This window comes from Zalophus californianus, chromosome 11 (assembly GCF_009762305.2).
Source record: "Zalophus californianus isolate mZalCal1 chromosome 11, mZalCal1.pri.v2, whole genome shotgun sequence".
Lineage (NCBI taxonomy): Eukaryota > Metazoa > Chordata > Mammalia > Carnivora > Otariidae > Zalophus > Zalophus californianus.
This window is the reverse complement of record NC_045605.1, coordinates 10,803,989-10,823,050: the sequence shown is the minus strand read 5'-3', so window position 1 is coordinate 10,823,050 and position 19,062 is coordinate 10,803,989. Positions and strand designations below refer to the sequence as shown.

The 19,062-nt window shown below is 37.9% G+C and overlaps 1 protein-coding gene across 8 annotated transcripts in view; it reads right to left on the bottom strand.

Annotated features, from left to right (window-relative positions):
* HTR3B (5-hydroxytryptamine receptor 3B) overlaps window positions 1–19,062 on the bottom strand; it is a 49,960-nt gene that overhangs the window by 18,338 nt on the left and 12,560 nt on the right. For 5 of the 8 annotated variants that reach the window (XM_035722797.1, XM_027579087.2, XM_035722796.1 and 2 more), the window contains one exon: window positions 9,863–10,023. In XM_035722797.1, the coding sequence (XP_035578690.1) occupies window positions 9,863–10,006 (144 nt within the window). In that variant the 5' untranslated portion in view covers window positions 10,007–10,023. Of the gene's footprint in view, window positions 1–9,862; window positions 10,037–10,940; window positions 11,015–19,062 lie in introns of those variants that run through there. The other 3 variants (XM_027579091.2, XM_027579088.2, XM_035722798.1) reach the window with 3 other exon arrangements.

Here is a 19,062-nt window from a genome sequence, read left to right as displayed (position 1 = left end):
AAATTCAACAGAAACAAACTGAAACTCTTTACTGTTGAGTAGACTATCTCTATAATCAGATTTCCCTAAGGTACTCATAATACCCAGAAATTCTAAGACAAGACTGTAGTCTTTCATATAAACAAAACAGGAAGCAAAACATTATAATGGAAGCAAGGTGCCGTGGTGAAAGCAGGGCTGAAAGCTCCTCCCTCCAGAAAAAAGTTGCTGGCAGATGCACCCAATAAGTTATCTGTTCACACGGGGGGTACCCTTGTCCCGTTCTGTGCACGATTTCATCAAGTCCTTCAAAACTGACCCTGCCTCCGCAACGAACTTTGGGCTTAGCCCTGCTGAATGTACTAGAGACATTTGCAAGGCATATTAGACTATCCTAATCAATTAATTGTTGACAGATATTTAGCCAGTGTCTTTGAAGTAAGATACGCTGTGCTGCAGATTCTGGGAAATATGAACGTGAGTAAGCAAGCCCTTCCCTCAAGCAGCTTATTAATAAATTAGGGTATGGGACATTTTAACAAATAACTCTGTGTGTTAAGAAATGTACAGACTTCAGTGGATTTAAAGAAAGGAGTCATGGTTGTCAGCTTGCAGACTTGAGGGAAATCTCTTTTGGGAACTGAGATTTGAAGGACTGTAATATTTTGCAGATGGAGAATGAAGACAAAGACATTCAGTGGAGGAAACAGCATACAGGCAGGAGACAACAAGGGGTTGGTTTCATTGTAGTATTGAGGGGATAAGGCTAAGGCAGTAGACAGGGATAAAACTAGAGGGATGGAATTTGAGATTTTTCCAGATTTCTGAAGGAAAGTCTGCCAAATTCAATAAGACAGTATTACCGTCTAACGTACTCTAGTAAAAAATTTGTATATTCCACGCCAGTGGAGAAAACATATCTTTGAAAAAATAATGGTGTTCTCCTTAACCACTGTAAGGAATCTGGTTTTATTCTCTTTTATCAAGATAGAAAGAAATAGATAAAAATTTTCAATTTGATATAGTTGTTCTAAGGGAAAAATATTAACATAGAAACTTTGCTCCTTTTCTATATTTATCTCCAAATAGTCCTCGGAAAGAAAGCTTGAGCAATTCTACTTGATCTTAATCAATATGAAGTAGAAGGTGGCACAATGAGGATAGACCTGAAGGTAGTCTTATTGCCTTACTCCAAGTTGATCATATCCATGTCCTGGGGTTTTGCATGACATGGCTCATAGCATGTGTCTTTATTCAAATCATGCTATTCCCATTGTACAATGTCTGATAAACAATGCAGTCATAATAACCCACTGACAACTAGCAAGGACTAATATTCCCTAAGTATGTGAAGATATAACCCCAGGAAATTAACTCTCAAAAATTTTAGTTCAATATCCAAATACAGAGGAAATTGAAGGGAGTTCTTTTGAAGCTTATGTAGGACCAGGCCTTTGGAGTAGGGGTGGATATTTCCTGGCATTTAATTAAATATTTTCTACGATCTAGTACTTTTGCGAAAACTGAGATTTTCTTGTGTATCACTTAAATGTTCCTGTTTATAAAGAAATAATGATTAGGGATTTATCTGAGCTGGAGGAAAGTGATGTTAAAATAATTTACGGGGCGCCTGGGTGGCTCAGTCGGTTAAGCCGCCGGCTCTTGATTTCAGCTCAGGTCATGATCTCGGGGTGGAGCCCTATGTCAGGCTCCATGCTCAGCAGGTGGTCTGCTTGAGGATTCTCTCTCCTTATCCTTCTGCCCCTCCCCCTGCTTGCCCGCATGCACTCTCTCTCTCTCTCTCTCAAATGAATAAATAAGGCTTTAAAATAACTTGTATCAGACAAAAAAAAATGTAAATCCTGTTACATACTTTCAGTTTCAAATTATTTTTTTAATCAATTACAATGCCTAATTCTCAGTCAAAAAATCAGAGTCTATGATTCACAGCACAGCATTAGGATATTAACATAGAAAAATATCTCTATTTAAATAAATAAAGAGAAATTATTAAGTTATTTTAACAAAATACATTAAAATAATAACATTGTATTGTGGGCTGTATTATGTATGTAAATGTAAAATTGAAGAAAAAGTAGTACAAAGGACAGTGGAGCGGGGAAATGGAATTTTACTGTTGTAAGATTTGTACAGTTTATGTGAGGGGTAATAAGATTAATTCTAAGTACACCCTATTAAGTGGATGATGGATATGGAAATCCCTAAAACAACATCTAAAAAATAATACAGAAGGATGTTAAAAAGCCAACAGAGGAACTAAAGTCAAATATTAAAAAAAAAATGTTTAATTTACTTAAGGTAAGGCAGGATAAAAGGAAAAGAAGGAGAACAAGAACAACAAAAACAGATGGAGCAGCTGGACAGCACATAGCAAGATGGTACTGGTAAATGCATGAGATGCTTCAGTTAAAATGCATAGGTTGATGGGTTAAAAAAAAGCAATGCCCCAGAATACTTACTGCTCAGCAATAAAACTCAATGAACTCAAGATATGCACAATGTGGGTGAACCTGAAGGGAATTACACCAAATGGAAAAACCTGTCTCAAAGGTTACATACTGTCTATTTGCATTTATAGAACATTCTCAAAATAACACAATTGCAAAGATGGAGGAGAGACTAATTGGTTGCCAGTGGTTAGGGATAGGCGACAGGGACAGGGTTGTGCCTATAAAAGGGTAGAACCAGGCAGCCCTCTGGTGATGACTGTGTAGCTTGATGTGGTAGCAGTGGTTACAAAGCTACACATGTGATAAAGTTACATACACACATGCACACACAAATGAATAAATGTAAAACTGGAGAAATCTGAATAAGTTCTGTGGATTGAACCAATGTCAATGTTCTACAACTGACTATACTACATTTGCCTAAGATGTTAACATTGGGGGACATTGGGTGAAGGGTGCATAGAATCTCCCTGAAAATTTATTTGCAACTTCCTGTAAATTTATAATTATTTCAAAATTAAAGTTAAAAAAATAAAAAGCAAGACCCAACTGCCTCCAGGAAATGACCTTGAATACAATGTCACACAGAGAGACTAAAAATAAAAGGATGGCAAAACATACACCATGCAAGAAGTAAGCATGAGAAAAACTTCAAGAAAAGCATATTACCAGACATGAAGCGGGGTATTTCATAACGATAAAAGGATCTGTTCATCAGGAAGACGTGTAATTCTAAATGTATACTCACCTAATAACAGAGCAGAGAAATAGACAAAGCACAGTTATAGTTGAGGATTTTAACACTCTTCACTATGAAATTACTAGAACCACAAAGATTTAAAAAGTTAGAGAAGATTTTCATAATACTATCAAACTTTGTATATTCCATGCTAGTGGAATTTGGTATTTATGGAGTAGTACACCCTTCTATTTAACATTGTACTGGAGGTTGAAGCCAGTGCAACAGACAGTAAAAGGAAATACAGGTAGAAAGAATAGAGATAAAGAAGCAATAATAAAGATGAAGTCTTTATTTACAGACAACATGATCTATATAGAAAATCTGAAAGAATCTACAAAAAGACCTATAAAACTAATAAGAGATGGTAAGATCACAGGATCCAAGGCCAATACATACAAATCAACTGTATTTTTTGTATGCTAACCACAAAGAGACTCATTTTAAAATACCATTTATAATAGTACCAAAAATGTGAAATACTTAGGGATACATTTAACCAAATATGTGTGAAACACTGACAACTACAAAATATTACTTGGAGAAATTAAAGAACTAAGTACATGGAGAGCTAAGATGAACTCATGGATTGTAAAACTATTATTAAAATGTTGATTCTCTTCAAATTGATCTATAGATTTAATGTTATCCCAATAAAAATTCTAGCACTTTTTAAAAAAATAGAAATTGATTCTAAAGTTTATATGGCAATGCAAAGGACCTAGAAGAGTCAAAATGATTTTGAAACAGAAGAAGGTTGGAAGACATACTCTAATTTCAAGACTTCCGTAATGCTGCAGTAATTGAGGCAGTGTGCTGGTGTCAGGTGAAACACTGATCAGTTGGATAGAATAGAGTCCAGAAATAGACCCAAAACATATAAAGAACTCCTGCAACTTGATAAGATAATAAACAACACTATTTTTTAAATGGCTAAAAGATTTGAGCACTTTACCGAAAAAGATATCAATTGGCAAATTAGCACACAAACATTAAATGTGTCGTTAGTCTTTGGTGAAATGTAAGTTAAAAACTACAGTGAGCTATCACCACAAATCTACCAAAATGGTTAAAATTTAGAAACACTGACAACATCAAGTGCTGACAATCATGTGGAGGAACCGAAACTCTCATACATTGCAGGCGGAATGCAAAATGATGCAACCACTTTGGGAGGCAGTTTGGCAGTATCTTATAAAGTTAAACACAGGCTTATCATACAACTCAGCAATCCTATATCTAAGTATTTATCCAAGAGAAGTGAAAACATATGCAGTTGTGTATAGTGGCTTTACTCATGATTTCCCCACACTGGAAATAACCCACATGTCCAACACCGGGTAAACAGATAAACCAATTGCAGTACACACACCTGCACAATGGAACGCTACCAACTCTAGAGCAAAACATGTGTGATCTCCAAGGTATTGTGCCACATGCAAGAAGCCAAAACAAAGGGTAAAATACTTTCTGGAAAGGCACAACTATAATGAGAAAGATAAGATCACTAGTTGCCAAGTATTGGGGGTGGGTGGAGTGATTAGCTTTACAAAATTGTTTCATTTTATGTAATTTATGTCTCAATTTTAAATGCTTCAAAATTTTGTAGGATATGGTTAAAGCAGTGCTTAAAGGGAAATTTACAATATAAATGCTAAAATTAGAAAGAGAAAGGTTTAAAATCAATAATCTTAGCTTCCACTTTAAGAAAGTAGGTAAAGGAAAACAATAAAAAAAAAAGAAATTAAGTAAAGATAAGAGCAGATATCAGAGAAATAAACAACAGATAAAATTCAAAGTAGATATTTGGTTCTTTGAAAAAAAAATAAGTAAAATTGATAAAACTTTCACAATATTGGTCAAGGGAAAATAAGAGAAAACACAAATTACCCACATGAGGATGAAAAAAGCAGTATTATAAACAAACAAATTTGACAACTTGGATGAATAGATAGAATTCTTTGAAAAACCCAAATTATTAAAAGCAACACAAGATATCCAAGATCTATAAAGAACTTCTCAAACTTGACACCCAAAAAACAAATAATCAAGTCAAAAAATGGGCAGAAGACATGAACAAACACTTCTCAAAAGAAGACATACAAATGGCTAACAGACACATGAAAAAATGTTCATCATCATTAGCCATCAGGGAAATTCAAATCAAAACCACATTGAGATACCACCTCACACCAGTTAGAATGGCAAAAATGGACAAGGCAAGAAACAACAAATGTTGGAGAGGTTGTGGAGAAAGGGGAACCCTCTTACACTGTTGGTGGGAATGCAAGTTGATACAGCCTCCTCAGAAAACAGTGTGGAGGTTCCTCAAAAATTTAAAAATAGAACTACCTTATGACCCAGGAATTGCACTACTGGGTATTTACCCCAAAGACAAAGATGTAGTGAAAAGAAGGGCCCTATGCACCCCAATGTTCATAGCAGCAATGTCCAGCCAAACTGTGGAAAGAGCCGAGATGCCCTTCAACAGATGAATGGATAAAGAAGATGTGGTCCATGTATACAATGGAATACTACCCAGCCATCAGAAAGGATGAATACCCAACTTTTGCATCAACGTTATTAGGATGAATACCCAACTTTTGCATAAATAGATTATGCTAAGTGAAATAAGTCAAACAGAGAAAGTCAATTATCATATGGTTTCACTTATCTGTGGAACATCAGGAATAGCAGGGAGGACATTAGAAGGAAGAGAAAAATGAAGGGGGAGGAAATCAGAGGGAGAGAGAATGAGAGACTATGACTCTGAGAAACAAATGGAGGGTTCTAGAGGGGAGGGGGTGGGGGGATGGGTGAGCCTGACGATGGGTATTAAGGAGGGCACGTTCTGTGTGGAGCACTGGGTGTTATACCCAAACAATGAATCATGGAACCCTACATCAACAACTAATGATGTACTGTATGGTGACTAACATAACATAAAAAAAAAAAAAAAAAAAGCAACACAGAAGAAATAGAAAATTTGAACATCCTTAAACATGTTAATGAAATTAAATTCACATTCACATTTGAATAATTTCTCACCAAGAAAACTCCAATCCTAGACGGTTTTACTGGTGAATTCTATCAAACATTTAAAAGGAAAAATATCCATATTATACAACTAATTCAGAAAATTGAAGAGGGAAGACATTTTAACAGTTTTTTAAGGCCAGCATAACCCTGATACCAAAATGAGACATGTACATTACAAAAATAAATAAATAAATAAATAAAAACTATTGCCCAATACTCTTCATTAACATAGATGCAATCTATATTAAGTAGGTATGTAAATCTAGAAATATATAAAAAAGGATAATATATTGAGATTAAGGGGTTTATCCTAGGAATGCAAGGACATTTTAGCATTTGAAAATCAATCAAAGTACTTTACCCCATTAACTGCATAAAACAGAAAAATTATCTGATCATCCAGATAGATGGAGAAAAACATTAGATGTAATTCAATATATATTCATGATTTAAAAAAACAAAATAAAACTCTTAGTGTACAAGAAATAGGAAGGAACTTCCTCAATCTGATAAAGAACACTGATAAAAAAGCTATAGCTGGGGGCGCCTGGGTGGCTCAGTCGGTTAAGCGTCTGCCTTCAGCTCAGGTCATGATCCCAGGGTCCTGGGATCGAGCCCCGCATCGGGCTCCCTGCTGGGCTGCCTGCTTCTCCCTCTCCCACTCCCCCTGCTTGTGCTCCTTCTCTCGCTGTCTCTCTCTGTCAAATAAATAAATGAAATCTTAAAAAAAAAAAAAGCTATAGCTGACATCATACCTAATAGTGAAAAAATTTCCCCTAAGAATGGGAATAAACAAGGATGTCTGCTCTCACCATTTCTGTTAAATTGTAGGAGGGGCCAGGGGCAATACAACATGACAATGAAAAAATAAAGAGTATAAACAGATTTAGGAAGGAAGAAGTAAAACTATCTACAGATGCCATGATTGTATATGTAGACAATATTCACCTACAAAAAATCTGCTAAAATTAGTAAGTGAATTTAACAAGACCACAGTATACAAAGTCAACAAGCAGAATTAATATTCCTCTATAATAACAAATAAATAGAAAATAAAAAATTTCAAGTAATATTTATAGCAGCATCAAAAATACTTTGGGATACATTTAATAGAAATATGTGTAAAGCTTCTACATTGAAAATTATAAAACACTGCTGAAGACCCAAATAAATGGAGAGACATAATGTATTCAAGAACTGGAATATTTAATATTATTAAGTTGTCAATTCTCCCCTAAATTACTCTGCAGCTCCCATACCATTCTAAACAAACTCTCAGCAGTTTTTTTTTTAATAGAAACTGACAAGCTGATTATAAAATTTATGTAGAAATGCAAAGGACTTACACTGCCTGATTTCAAGAGAAATAGCCCAACACTTACCAGTCAATTTAATTTTCAACCAAGGCACCAAGCAATTCAATGGTGAAAGGAAAGCCTTTTCAACTCCCCCTTGAATGCAACAAAACAAAACAAAACACAAAAACAACAAAAACTTTGACCCATACCCCACACCATCACAAAGATTAATTTTTAATAGACCATAGGGCTAAATCTAAGGAGGTAAAAGCTATAAATCTTCTGGCAGAAAATACAGGAAAATACTTCTGTGAACCTGGAGTATCGAAGGTGTCTTAGTACCCAGAAAGCACAGACCACAACTAAAGAATTGATTTACAGTGGACTTCGTTAAGTTTTAAAATCTTTGTTCATCGTAAGACCCATTAAGAGGATTAGTAGACAAGGCAGAGATTGGTAATAAACATTTGCAGTGTAAAAATATGCCAATATATGAACAATGCGTGTAAGTCTATAATAAAAAGACCAACAACCCAATTAAAAAAAAAGGAAAAGACTTAAAAAGGTACTTCACAAAGGAAGATATGTAAGTAGCCAATAAGCACATGAAAAAGAATTCCTGGTCACTAGCCATCAGAGAAATTTAAAGTAAAACCTCAGTGAAATACCATTACACCCTCAACAGAACGGCTAAAATTAAGAAGACTAATAACACCAAATATTGATGAGGATGTGGAGCAATGGAAGCTGTCATAGCTGACTCGTGGGAGTGTAAAATATACAACCACTTTGTAAATCAGTCTGGCAGTTTCTTAGTAAGGGTACACCTGTCTGAACCAGTTATTCCAATTCTAGGTTTTACCTAAGAGAAATAAAAACATGTACATAAAAAGTCTTGCATAGGAATGTTCATAGCAGCTTTATTAAGAATGTCCCAACACTGCAAACAACCCAAATGCCTATCAACATAAGAATGGATAAAGAGGGGCACCTGAGTGGCTCAGTGGGTTAAACGTCTGACTCTTAATTCCAGCTCAGGTCATGATCTCAGGGTTGTGAGACTGAGCCCAGTGTCCGGCTCTGCGCTGGGCATGGAGCCTGCTTAAGATTCTCTCTCTCCCTCTCCCTCTGCCCCTCCACCGGTCCCCAACCCCCTGCCCGCTTGCTCTTGTGCTCCCTCCCTAAAAAAAAAGAATGGAAAAACAAAGCATGGTATAACCATAACCAAATACTACTCATCAATAAAAAAGAAAAACTACTGATAAAACAACATGAGTGAACCTTAAAAACATAATGCTGAATGAAAAAGCCAGACACAGTAGAGGGCACACAATGTCATTCATATGAAATTCTAGAAATGGGAAAAATAATCTATGATGAAAGCAATTGGAACAGTGTTTGTCTCTGTGGATGGAGGAATGGGATTGGCTGAGAAGTCAATAAGGGGCCTTCCTGGGGTGATGGAAATATTTGTTATATTGATAGGGGTGTGGATTCTATGGGTGCACCCAGTTATCAAACCTCATCAGACTGTATACTTAAGATCTGTGTATTTCAACATATGATGTTATACCTCAATTAGAAAAAAAAAAGTTATGAGAAGTAAATTGAAAAAAATATTAAACTACATTAACAAACAAGTAAAGTCTGCTCTTAAGAAAAATCAAAATAAATCTGGGACCTACTGACACTGAAGACTTAGTGATTAAGAAAAAAGGAGAAAAAGGAAGGAGGGATAAACCATCATTTATGGAGGGCGTACTAAGATCTCTGCTAACTGCTTTCCATGAATTCTCTCATTTAATTTCCACAACAACCCACTTTCTAGATATAGAAGACAGTTTATAAACAAATCTTCCCTCACCGCCCTTAGCAAACACCTTGTATAAACTCAAGCACCAGGACCCTTTTTGCTCTTTTTCTCAATTTCAGGCAATAAGTGGTAGATGTTTTTCTTAAATCGACTACTATCCCTAAGAAATATGAGCCAAAGGAAAAAAAAAATACCTATTACCATTTTTTGGTTTCAGCAAACTCATAAAATATGTAAAGTGGTCTATGACCACCATTTTTAAAATGTCTTAATTCCTATAAAACTCCTATTTCTAGACGATCTGCCTCTCACATTGCAAGTCGGGGACTAGAAAGCATGATTTGCCTAATAAATGTTTTACCTCATGCTCACTGCTAACCCGAGTCTAGTACAACCTCCCTACCAGCTCAACTAGGCTGCTGCATAAACAGCAGGATTTTGTTTTGTTTTGTTTTGTTTTTTGATAAAACAGGTAGTTTTACAAAAGGGTAACAGGAATCGGAAGGGGTAAGACGGTCCTTACCACATCCAATATGGCGTGGACAAACACATCCAGATACACCGTGGTGGCCTCGGTCCAGTCGTGAACTGGCCTCACTGCCTTGTGATATTTCTGTAGTAGCTGCTTGGTGAGACGATACAGAGCAGGATTCCTGGGATGAGGCATATCTATGGCTAGGATTTCTGAAAAACACAACTGTCATCGTGAGGATGAAAATAAGAGGAGCTTAGCATCTTGAGAAGATCTCAGACTATTCAAGACTTGGTGGCTCCTAGCAGAATATGGTTTTCAGCTTACTCCAAACTGCTGAAGTTCCCAGCCAGCTGGTGGGCTTTTTGGCAGATGCTTATTTAAAGTAAACTGACTGCCCAACAGAGACAGCTCATTGTGACAATAAATAAATCAACCCGATCTCCAAGGATCCAAACTGCACCTACAATTCTGTTTTCACAGCAATCATGAATCTTGGAGACAGAATCTTTTATTCCTGTATCACCCCCTCCTGATACACAGAAAAAAACCTTCCTATACACTTAGCCAAAAGTGATCTCTTCCTTGGATTTTTCTTTTGATTTTTTCCATTTGTAATTCAATAGTTAAATTGGAAATCCAAGCAGAAACATGGACAAACCAGTGAACCCAAAGATCTGTGTGGATTCCTAAATAATGGGATTAATAAAATTCCAATTCATACTTTTCTCCTCAAAAAAAAAAAATCTCTTTTTTCACTCAACTGTCTTTAAATAAAACACATTTGTCAGAAAATGAGATCTTCGTTTTGGGAAAAATTCTTTCTGGTTCCAGAGAAGAACCATTCTTTATGGCCTGGGAATCCTGATTTGTAGAGGAGCGGTGATTGGTGTTGAGGTAGGGGAGGCCAGGGGAAAAGAAGCAAGAGAAATGAGCACCAACAATTGGAACTGACAAATTTGTGAGGGTTTCCTCTGAATTTCAAAAAGATATTTTGCTCACAAGCTTTGCTAGCTCCTGGGGGATTCAAAGCTTCGCTAAGTCATTGGACTGAAGCAAATTGCACACCTCCTGCCATAGTGCGTGAGTGAAATCTATCTGTAGTGTCCTGTGCGTGAATTCACCTCACCTCTCAGTGGTTTTGATGGTTATTTTGATGAGCTGCTGAAGGTATGCGGGATCCAGCAGGAAACTGTAAATGAGATATCTTCTCCCTGTGCGACAGATCTGTTTATACCCATTTCTTTATGAATGATGTCGTGTCACCCGCCGCCACAGGCAGCAATTTCTATGATTTATCAATGTCGGTGTGACCAAAATGCTAACAACGACGCTGGAGGTGCAATTGCAGACTCATTATGGGAGTGGAAAATTCACTTTCATTACCACCAGAGCTGCGAAGCTAATGAGCATTTTAACTCGCTAACTATTCACCCAAGAAGATGCCTAAAATGGCATCTACTCTTCAGGCATGCAGGACTAAGGTAGGTGGCTTGCAGCAGGCATCATTTTTAGGGTTTTTGTGAACCGTGATTGTCAGAAAAACGTGCTATGAATCTCTCTACCTGAGATCGTTTCTTGCTGGGGCACCCCAGGGGAGAGAAATCAGGAGCACAAAGCAAAGCTGGTCTGGTGCTTTTCCTGTGAACTTCGCTCTGGGCAACTTCACTTTCACCTTGCTTGGGAGCTCCCAATTCAAGTCCCAGTTGGGGAAACACTGAAATGTGCATGTTTCAATACAGGAAACTATCTGAGACAGAGTAAAAACATAATTCTGGGAGATGAATGTGTTTCCTCTATACCCTCTGCTCATAAAGACTCAAATTCCCTTCTGCTATCTTTTCTAGGAAACAATCCATACGTCCCCTATGGATAAACATATTTTCCAGAACATATCAAAGAGAAAGTTTGGAATCTAGAACTAGGAACAACAGAGAAACAAGCAACGATAGGAAAAATAAGGAAATGAAAGTATGCTTAAATAAACTATAAGGGTAAAGCGTTCTTTGTTTAAAATGGGAAGAAATAATAAATTACATTTCTACTATGAATGCAAATTTGCCTGAGGAGAAAGATCAATTACAGGAGAGAGATTAAGGATTTAAGTGACCATTAATTAACAGTAAATTATGCCCCTTGAAAGCTAATGTGACATTCACACAAGCACTAAATGACTCACAGTTCAGTGATGTTTCAACAGACACTGATGGAAGCTATCCACAGACCCAGGAAAGATTCCTCGCTAGCACTGCCTCTATGGATGTTAATAATTGGCTCCAAATAATTCACTTGTAAGATTTCTGGAAAGTAGAATGTGTCAGGGACTGAGCTATGAAGCACTTTTAGGTGAAGAGAGATTAAAAAAAAAGGTAAGAATACAATAGAATTATTCCTTTGTTTTCCTCGCTTTAACGAATTCTATCTTAAAGAGTTCTGGGCACTCTGATGAAAAGAGCTGTTCTCGCTTTAGTGAGTATGTCATCTTTAGGATTATAAGAGTTATACATATATCTGAGAAGTTACAAGGAGATTGAGATTTAGGTGTGTGGTCTATTGAATTCCCTGTATGTCAGGCACTGGGCTAAGAGCATTTTACATGAATTATCTCATTTGTTTTTTACAATAGCCTTCACGAGACGGGTACTCTCCAGCCCCATGAGGAGTCCCTTTACTACAGGTGAGGGACTAGAGGCTTAGTGAGGTTAGGACCACCCAAAGTCCTACAGCTTACCAATGAAGAGGCTGGAATTTAAACACAATTGACTGATCTGGATGCAAAGCCCAAGCTCTTAATCATGACATTACACTGACCTGGCTGCCTGAGACTATTAGGGACAGCAGTGAGTAGCCCTTCAAAAGAGGACTGATGTGTTACATGGTGTACATCACTGGGCAAAAACAGCCCATTTTTATTTTCTGTATATGTATGTTTTCAGGTCATAAGTATCTTATATTTGCATTGCACCTTACAGTTTCACAATGCTATCTTATTTGATCTTCACAATATGCAAAATGAACATTTAACTTACAGGAAAACTGAATCTCTAAGAGATTAATTGGCTTGTTCAAGGTCACATGGCTGGTGAGTAGTGCAGGAGCAACTAAACAGGTCTCCTAATCTAGGCCTCTTTCCCAGGACACTACTTTCAAGCAGCGGCCTTGAATTGGTGGTTGGCTTAGTACTCTTGTATTTACAAATCATCTTGATATTAACCCAGCAAAAGTTCCAAAGGGCAGATTTTTCTGCAACACATGTCCCCAGTATGATTTATGGTCAAGCACTGATTACGAGGCACCATTAAAACACACTTTCTGTCACGTTTAGAGCAAAAATCAAGCATAATACAAAACATTAGAAAGAGACATCATTAAGAAGAATTCCTTCCTTTTCCTTACCTTTATTTCTCTATTTTGTCTTACTTAGCTTAATGTTCACAATTATTTTCTGCTAAGAAACCCATTTGGCATTTAATGAAATTTCCTGTTCTCATTTTTATAATTAAGATATGCTTTTATCCTTTAAGTTCAACGTTCAGGATTTCCCTACTTTAATGATAAGTGGCTATTTTTCTTCTCCACCCAATAAAAAATCATTTCCAGCTGCCAGGCTACCAAATTCCTTCCTCATCTCTGTAATTGACTCACTCCACTTCCAGTTACATTTGAAAACATGGAAACTCCTAGATATGAGCTCCAGGAGACCCCTCAAGAAAGTAGGGTGTTGGTGGGGACACCAGCATAAACATATATTCTTGATCTGTTGCCTGTTTTAAGAATCCATTGGATCCTAAGGCAAATGGCCCAATTCAGTGGAGGTAATACTCGTACCACAAAAGTTCAGTTCTAGAAGTTCAGAAAAATATATTAGTTTTTAAAGTATTTTAAGGGGCATTGTACAATCAAAACATGCAAGTTTCTAGTACTTGTCTCTAGAGATATATTCACTATCTATACAAACTTTGTACGGCGAGGGGAGACCCCTGATACCAAAATGATACCCAGGTGTCTGTGGCCATGCTGTATCCAAGAGACTCTTTCTCTGGGCTACTGAAAGCTTATAATGAAGCCAAGACTATTTTGGATAATAAAAATCTGTTATTCAGACATAAAAGCAAATCTAAAAAAGAATGCCCCAAACTATCGGCATAAAGTGCCACAAAGAGAGCTTGATTTCTAGAGAAGCAGAGATTTATCAAACAATTAGAACATTTCAGAGCATATTTTCAGCTGTGTGTAAAAAGCCCCACTGTGTGACTCTGCTTGTATATATGTTTCTGTAATTGTGAGAGCAAAGACATAACAGATCACTGGGCTCCACGTAGCTTTGCAGGACTGGCATTTTACAGAGGATAAATAAAAACGAACACTTGTAAGGACTTATACAGCACAAGGTAGAAAAATATTGTCTCTAGCTTCTAAGAGGTAACATTCAACGCCTAAAATAAAATCATTGAAAGGACCCACCTGAGGCAGCCACCAGGACGAAGGGCCACAGAGGAACCATGGCACCTGCCCGTGTCCCCAGGCACGGCCCAAGGGAAGACATGTAAGCTTGCCTATCGGATGGACTGCCACTCAGTTTTTCCTAAAGGGGCTCCTCTTCACTCCATTCTTCTCTCTTGGCCAGTGGATGCTGTCCTTGCTGGTGCTATTTTGTAAACACTAAACAGGACCAAAGGCAATGCCAGCACCACACAAATGTTTTGGAATCGATACCACTGCGATACCCCTTAACTTCTCCATTTGGTTCTGCCCCAGGATCAGATCATGGCCAACATTTCAATTTCCCTGACAGGAGATAGCTAAGTGAATAATGTAATCTAAGAGGAGCCCCTAAGGAGAGGAAATTCCACACTAATATGATTTCCTTTACAGTCTTTACCTAAGGCAGTGCTCTTGCTGACATTCAGGACACTAATTTCATTAATAATTGAGTTCTAAATAGCTGTTCTAAATCAGACTTATGCAGCTACATCTTCAGCATTTGACAGTGGCTATTGGACTCTGGAATTACACAAAGCTAATGGAAACCTGGTATTGTCTAATGAAGAACCACTGCTAACAATACAGTGGGAAAAGTGCTTTTTGTTTTTCCTAAGCCCCTTTAATTAAAAGAAACATCGATTTTTGATAAATGGGAGTGCATCTTCAATTGTCACGGCGTACAGTTCAGAAAGTAACTACATATGAGAGGATGCTTCCAGGCTTATTGAAGATGAGAGTTACTAAAGTTTAACATCATTCGATAAGATTTTTCTTTCACTTTTTGCTTGAGTATCCATCCGCTCTTCATTATTAAGGAAAAAGAGGCATGATTCTATATAACTCTATCTGCCATTGGTAGAACCCTAGATGCTCTAGAAACAAAAACTAAATTCCATACCATTTCCAGCGTCTGTCTGCTTTTTACTGTAGAGGCACAGGATTGAGATGAGTTTCACAGAGCAAACTGAGGGGGAAGAGTACATACCTGATCCCTCTTCTCCTATTCAGTCCCTTTGTTTAGAATCTATGAAGCTCTCGTCTTAATTTTCATCTACCTATAAAATGTAGCCCGATTGGTGTCCTGTTGGTGACAGGAGTTACAAATATGGAAATGGACAAAACTAGGACAAGCCCGTGGTGTTGAGTTCGTTTTGTAGGTATCAGCAGGAACTCATGGTTCTCAATACATGTTGCTAAAAAGGGAAATAAACACAGATGGAAATGTGTGTGTACACATGTCCTTACAAACACACATCCCTAGCTCTGTCCACCAGTGGGTCTGGGGAGAGGGACACCCCAGTAGCAATGAGTATACCCAATACCCAGAGCTTAGTTTCTAAATAACATACCTACCTAAAAGGAGGAAATGGAGAAATGACTGATTTCAGGGATGGACAGGAGAAGTGTAAGAAGAGCCTAGAACATCTCGTTGCGTCACAAAGTAAAGAAGTGCTAAAACGAATAATAGGGACATGAGCAAAGGACATAAGCAGCCTGAAGGGTCTCCCACTTGCCAAATCTGGGACAATTCCAGCATCAAAATCAATAATGATGGTGAAGAATTATAACCCACTAAATAAACTACTAAGCCACAAGTCCATGCTGATTTAAACAAATGAATGGCAAGAAGAGAAGGCTTTTCCTTAAGTTAGAATGCCAACTAATAAGGGCGCCTGGCTGGCTCAGTTGGTTAAGCGACTGCCTTCGGCTCAGGTCATGATCCCGGAGTCCCAGGATCGAGTCCCGCATCAGGCTCCCTGCTCAGCAGGGAGTTTGCTTCTCCCTCAGACCCTGCCCCGTCTCCTGCTCTCTCTCTCACTCTCTCAAATAAAATCTTTAAAAAAAAAAAAAAAGAATGCCAACTAATAAACGTGGAAGGAATGCTAGAATCTTCATAGTAATTATTCACTCAAGAAACATCAATGTCTGATAAAAACTAGTTGGTGAAAATTTGATGAAAAACAGGACACTTACACAAGATACTCATTAATCACAATGATTAAACACACACACACACACACACAACTTTCCATGGAGAAATCTGGCAGACAACACCTTAATCAAACAATGAAAATTAACATTACCAATCATGGGAGTTGTGTGCCATGAGATAGGAGGAATTGAGAAGACACAGCTGCATTTCTGCTATCATCCTGCAAAAAATTCAAAACTTGAATCTATCCAGGAGGAAACACCAGATAACCCCATACCGTGGGACATTCTACAAAATAGGCATATCATCTTCAAGAGTGTCAAGGTTATGAAAGTTAAGGAAAGACTGAGAAACTATATCACACAAAAAAGCAGATTAAAGAGACATGATGACTCAGTGCAACGTGTGATTCTGGCTTGGATCCTGTTGTTACAAAGAACATCTTGGGGAGAATTCATAAAACTCAAACTGGGGCCTGTAGATTAGATGGTAATGATGTAGCAATGCTAATTCCCTGATTTTGATGGAATTGAGATCATGCGAGGTTCTTGTTTGTAAGAATCACACACTGAGTACTCACAGGTGACAGAGCATCATGTTGGCAGTTTATTCTCATTTGGTGGTGGGGGGGTTCATTCTACTATTCTTCCAATCTTGCTGTGTATTTGAAAATATTTCAGAAAAAAATGTAATCTGGTAGAGGAAATTTGATACAAAGTTATGAAAAGTTTGAGAAATATCCTTTAGAGAGGGTGGCCAGATAAATGGGGCTTTATTAAGAGAGAAGATCACCAAGGATTGATCTGGCCACCAATGTCCCAGGCCTGTCCATCGGGAGAAAGGCAAGCTACAGGCAGCATATCCATGTGCACCGCACTTTTTATTGGAAGGCAACGTGGAAGCTTGCCTTTATGCAAAGGTTTAATCGAGATGATGATCGACATTATATTCTTGCCACGCATTTCAGTAAGCCATGGCTCTAAGTCAAACCTTCTGGGACATGCTTCCCCTCCCTTTTCTTCTCACTTCCTCATATACCCATCTGTTACTGGAAGGCCATTGCTAATGATGTGTAATACAGGTACATTACGACTTTCATTAGCTAATTTAACAACAGTCTGGTGATCCTGCCCATTACAGCTCTTTACTGGCTGATGAATTCTGCCAAGATGGGAAAGGTTCTGTGTGAGTGACTGGTCTTCAAAATAGTTTATATACAGATGCTTCCTGATCTTTCTTGATCGCCCTGCTCTGCATCACCAGATGGCTCAGATATTTCTTTTTCCTACCTTACTGTCCTGTCTGGATGTAGTTTGTTTACTCAGTGCCTTTACGTTTGGTATCTCTTCACTGTTCAACCTTTCGTTTTTCATGAAAACTGTCTGTTCTCCTTAATACAGTACTTTTTAACTCACACTGTTTCTTATAATCCATTACTCAAGGATCTCACCCCCACTACCCCGCTCTTAGCTCTTTAGGAAGGATGAATGTGAGATGAACCCCATTCAGGCCCTTCAAGCAGATCAGTGTATTAAAATAAAAAAATTGGAATTGTCAGGAGCTCAGCATTCAGGCTTCTTAAATATCAGCTGGGAAAAGAAAGACTTATTAATCTGAAGTTTAAATCTGCTGTTTCCTGAACACAGTTTAGGTCGGGCCTACAACTGAGTACCTAGAGATGTATTCCTTTCAGTAGACCCCTCTCCACATTCCCGTGAGCCCTTATACTTTGTTTCTCCATCATTTCCAAGTAAGATATGACACCTCTTAGCTGGACCAATGTCTTTTAGAAGAAGGCGGGGAGAGGGTTTATTATGCAAACATAATAAGGAAGTGTTTATTATGCAAACAGCGACTGAGTTATGTGTCCTTTAAGACTACTAAATAGTTTTTAATTACCGCTATATCAGTAAATCCCATAAATATGCAAATGCAATTAGTTCACAAAATAGACCTTAAATATCTTTATTCCTCTCCCACAAAGTTCTTTGAAGTTAATCGCTAACTCTCTTTGTTCACTCCCTTGGCAGTTGTGCTAAAATTGACAGGAATTTTGACAGATGTACATATTCGGGGGAAACCAGATTTTCTGAGCACATCTGGTCAGGCTGGAGGAGAAAAGTAGAAATGGATGCTCCAGCCAAAATCAAATATTTAATGAGTAGAGTCGCGTATGAAATTTCTTTTACTCCATAGCATTATCCTCTGAAATAAATATCAAGGTAACTACTGGCGTACCACTTCAAAGTCCAAAGCCACACTCAACATTTGATTTTCTTCTGGCTCAGAATTTCATTTTTAATAACAACGCACATTTTTTTCTGGTCCTTAAAAATGAATGAATGAATAAACAAACAGAGGAATAGTACCCCCCATGACTCTGGCCCTTCATGGCTATGTGACATGGTTTTCTATGGGAAGTCAAAGAACACGGGAGTTAGTTTCCAGGCTTTTGAGTCTGACATCTCATTTTCCCTCCCTGCTCCATCACTTGCTAGATGGCTCATGGCCTTGGTCAAATTGCTTACCATTTCTAAGCGTTAGTTTTGACATCCGTATTAACAGGCTCTGTTTAGTTTTCTATGGCAACATAACAAATTACCACATACTTGGCAGCTTCAACCAAAACTCATTTATGAGCTCATGGTTCTGTAGGTCAGAAACCCAGGCACAACTTGAATGGATTCTCTGCTCAGGGTCTTAGAAGGTGAAATCATGGTTGAATACTGGAGCTGGCTCTTACTGCAACAAAAAAGCCAACTGTGTGTTGACCTTCCCAACTCTGTGTTCAGCGACATCCGGTTAGTAGCTTGAAATCAGCCATGATGGGAAG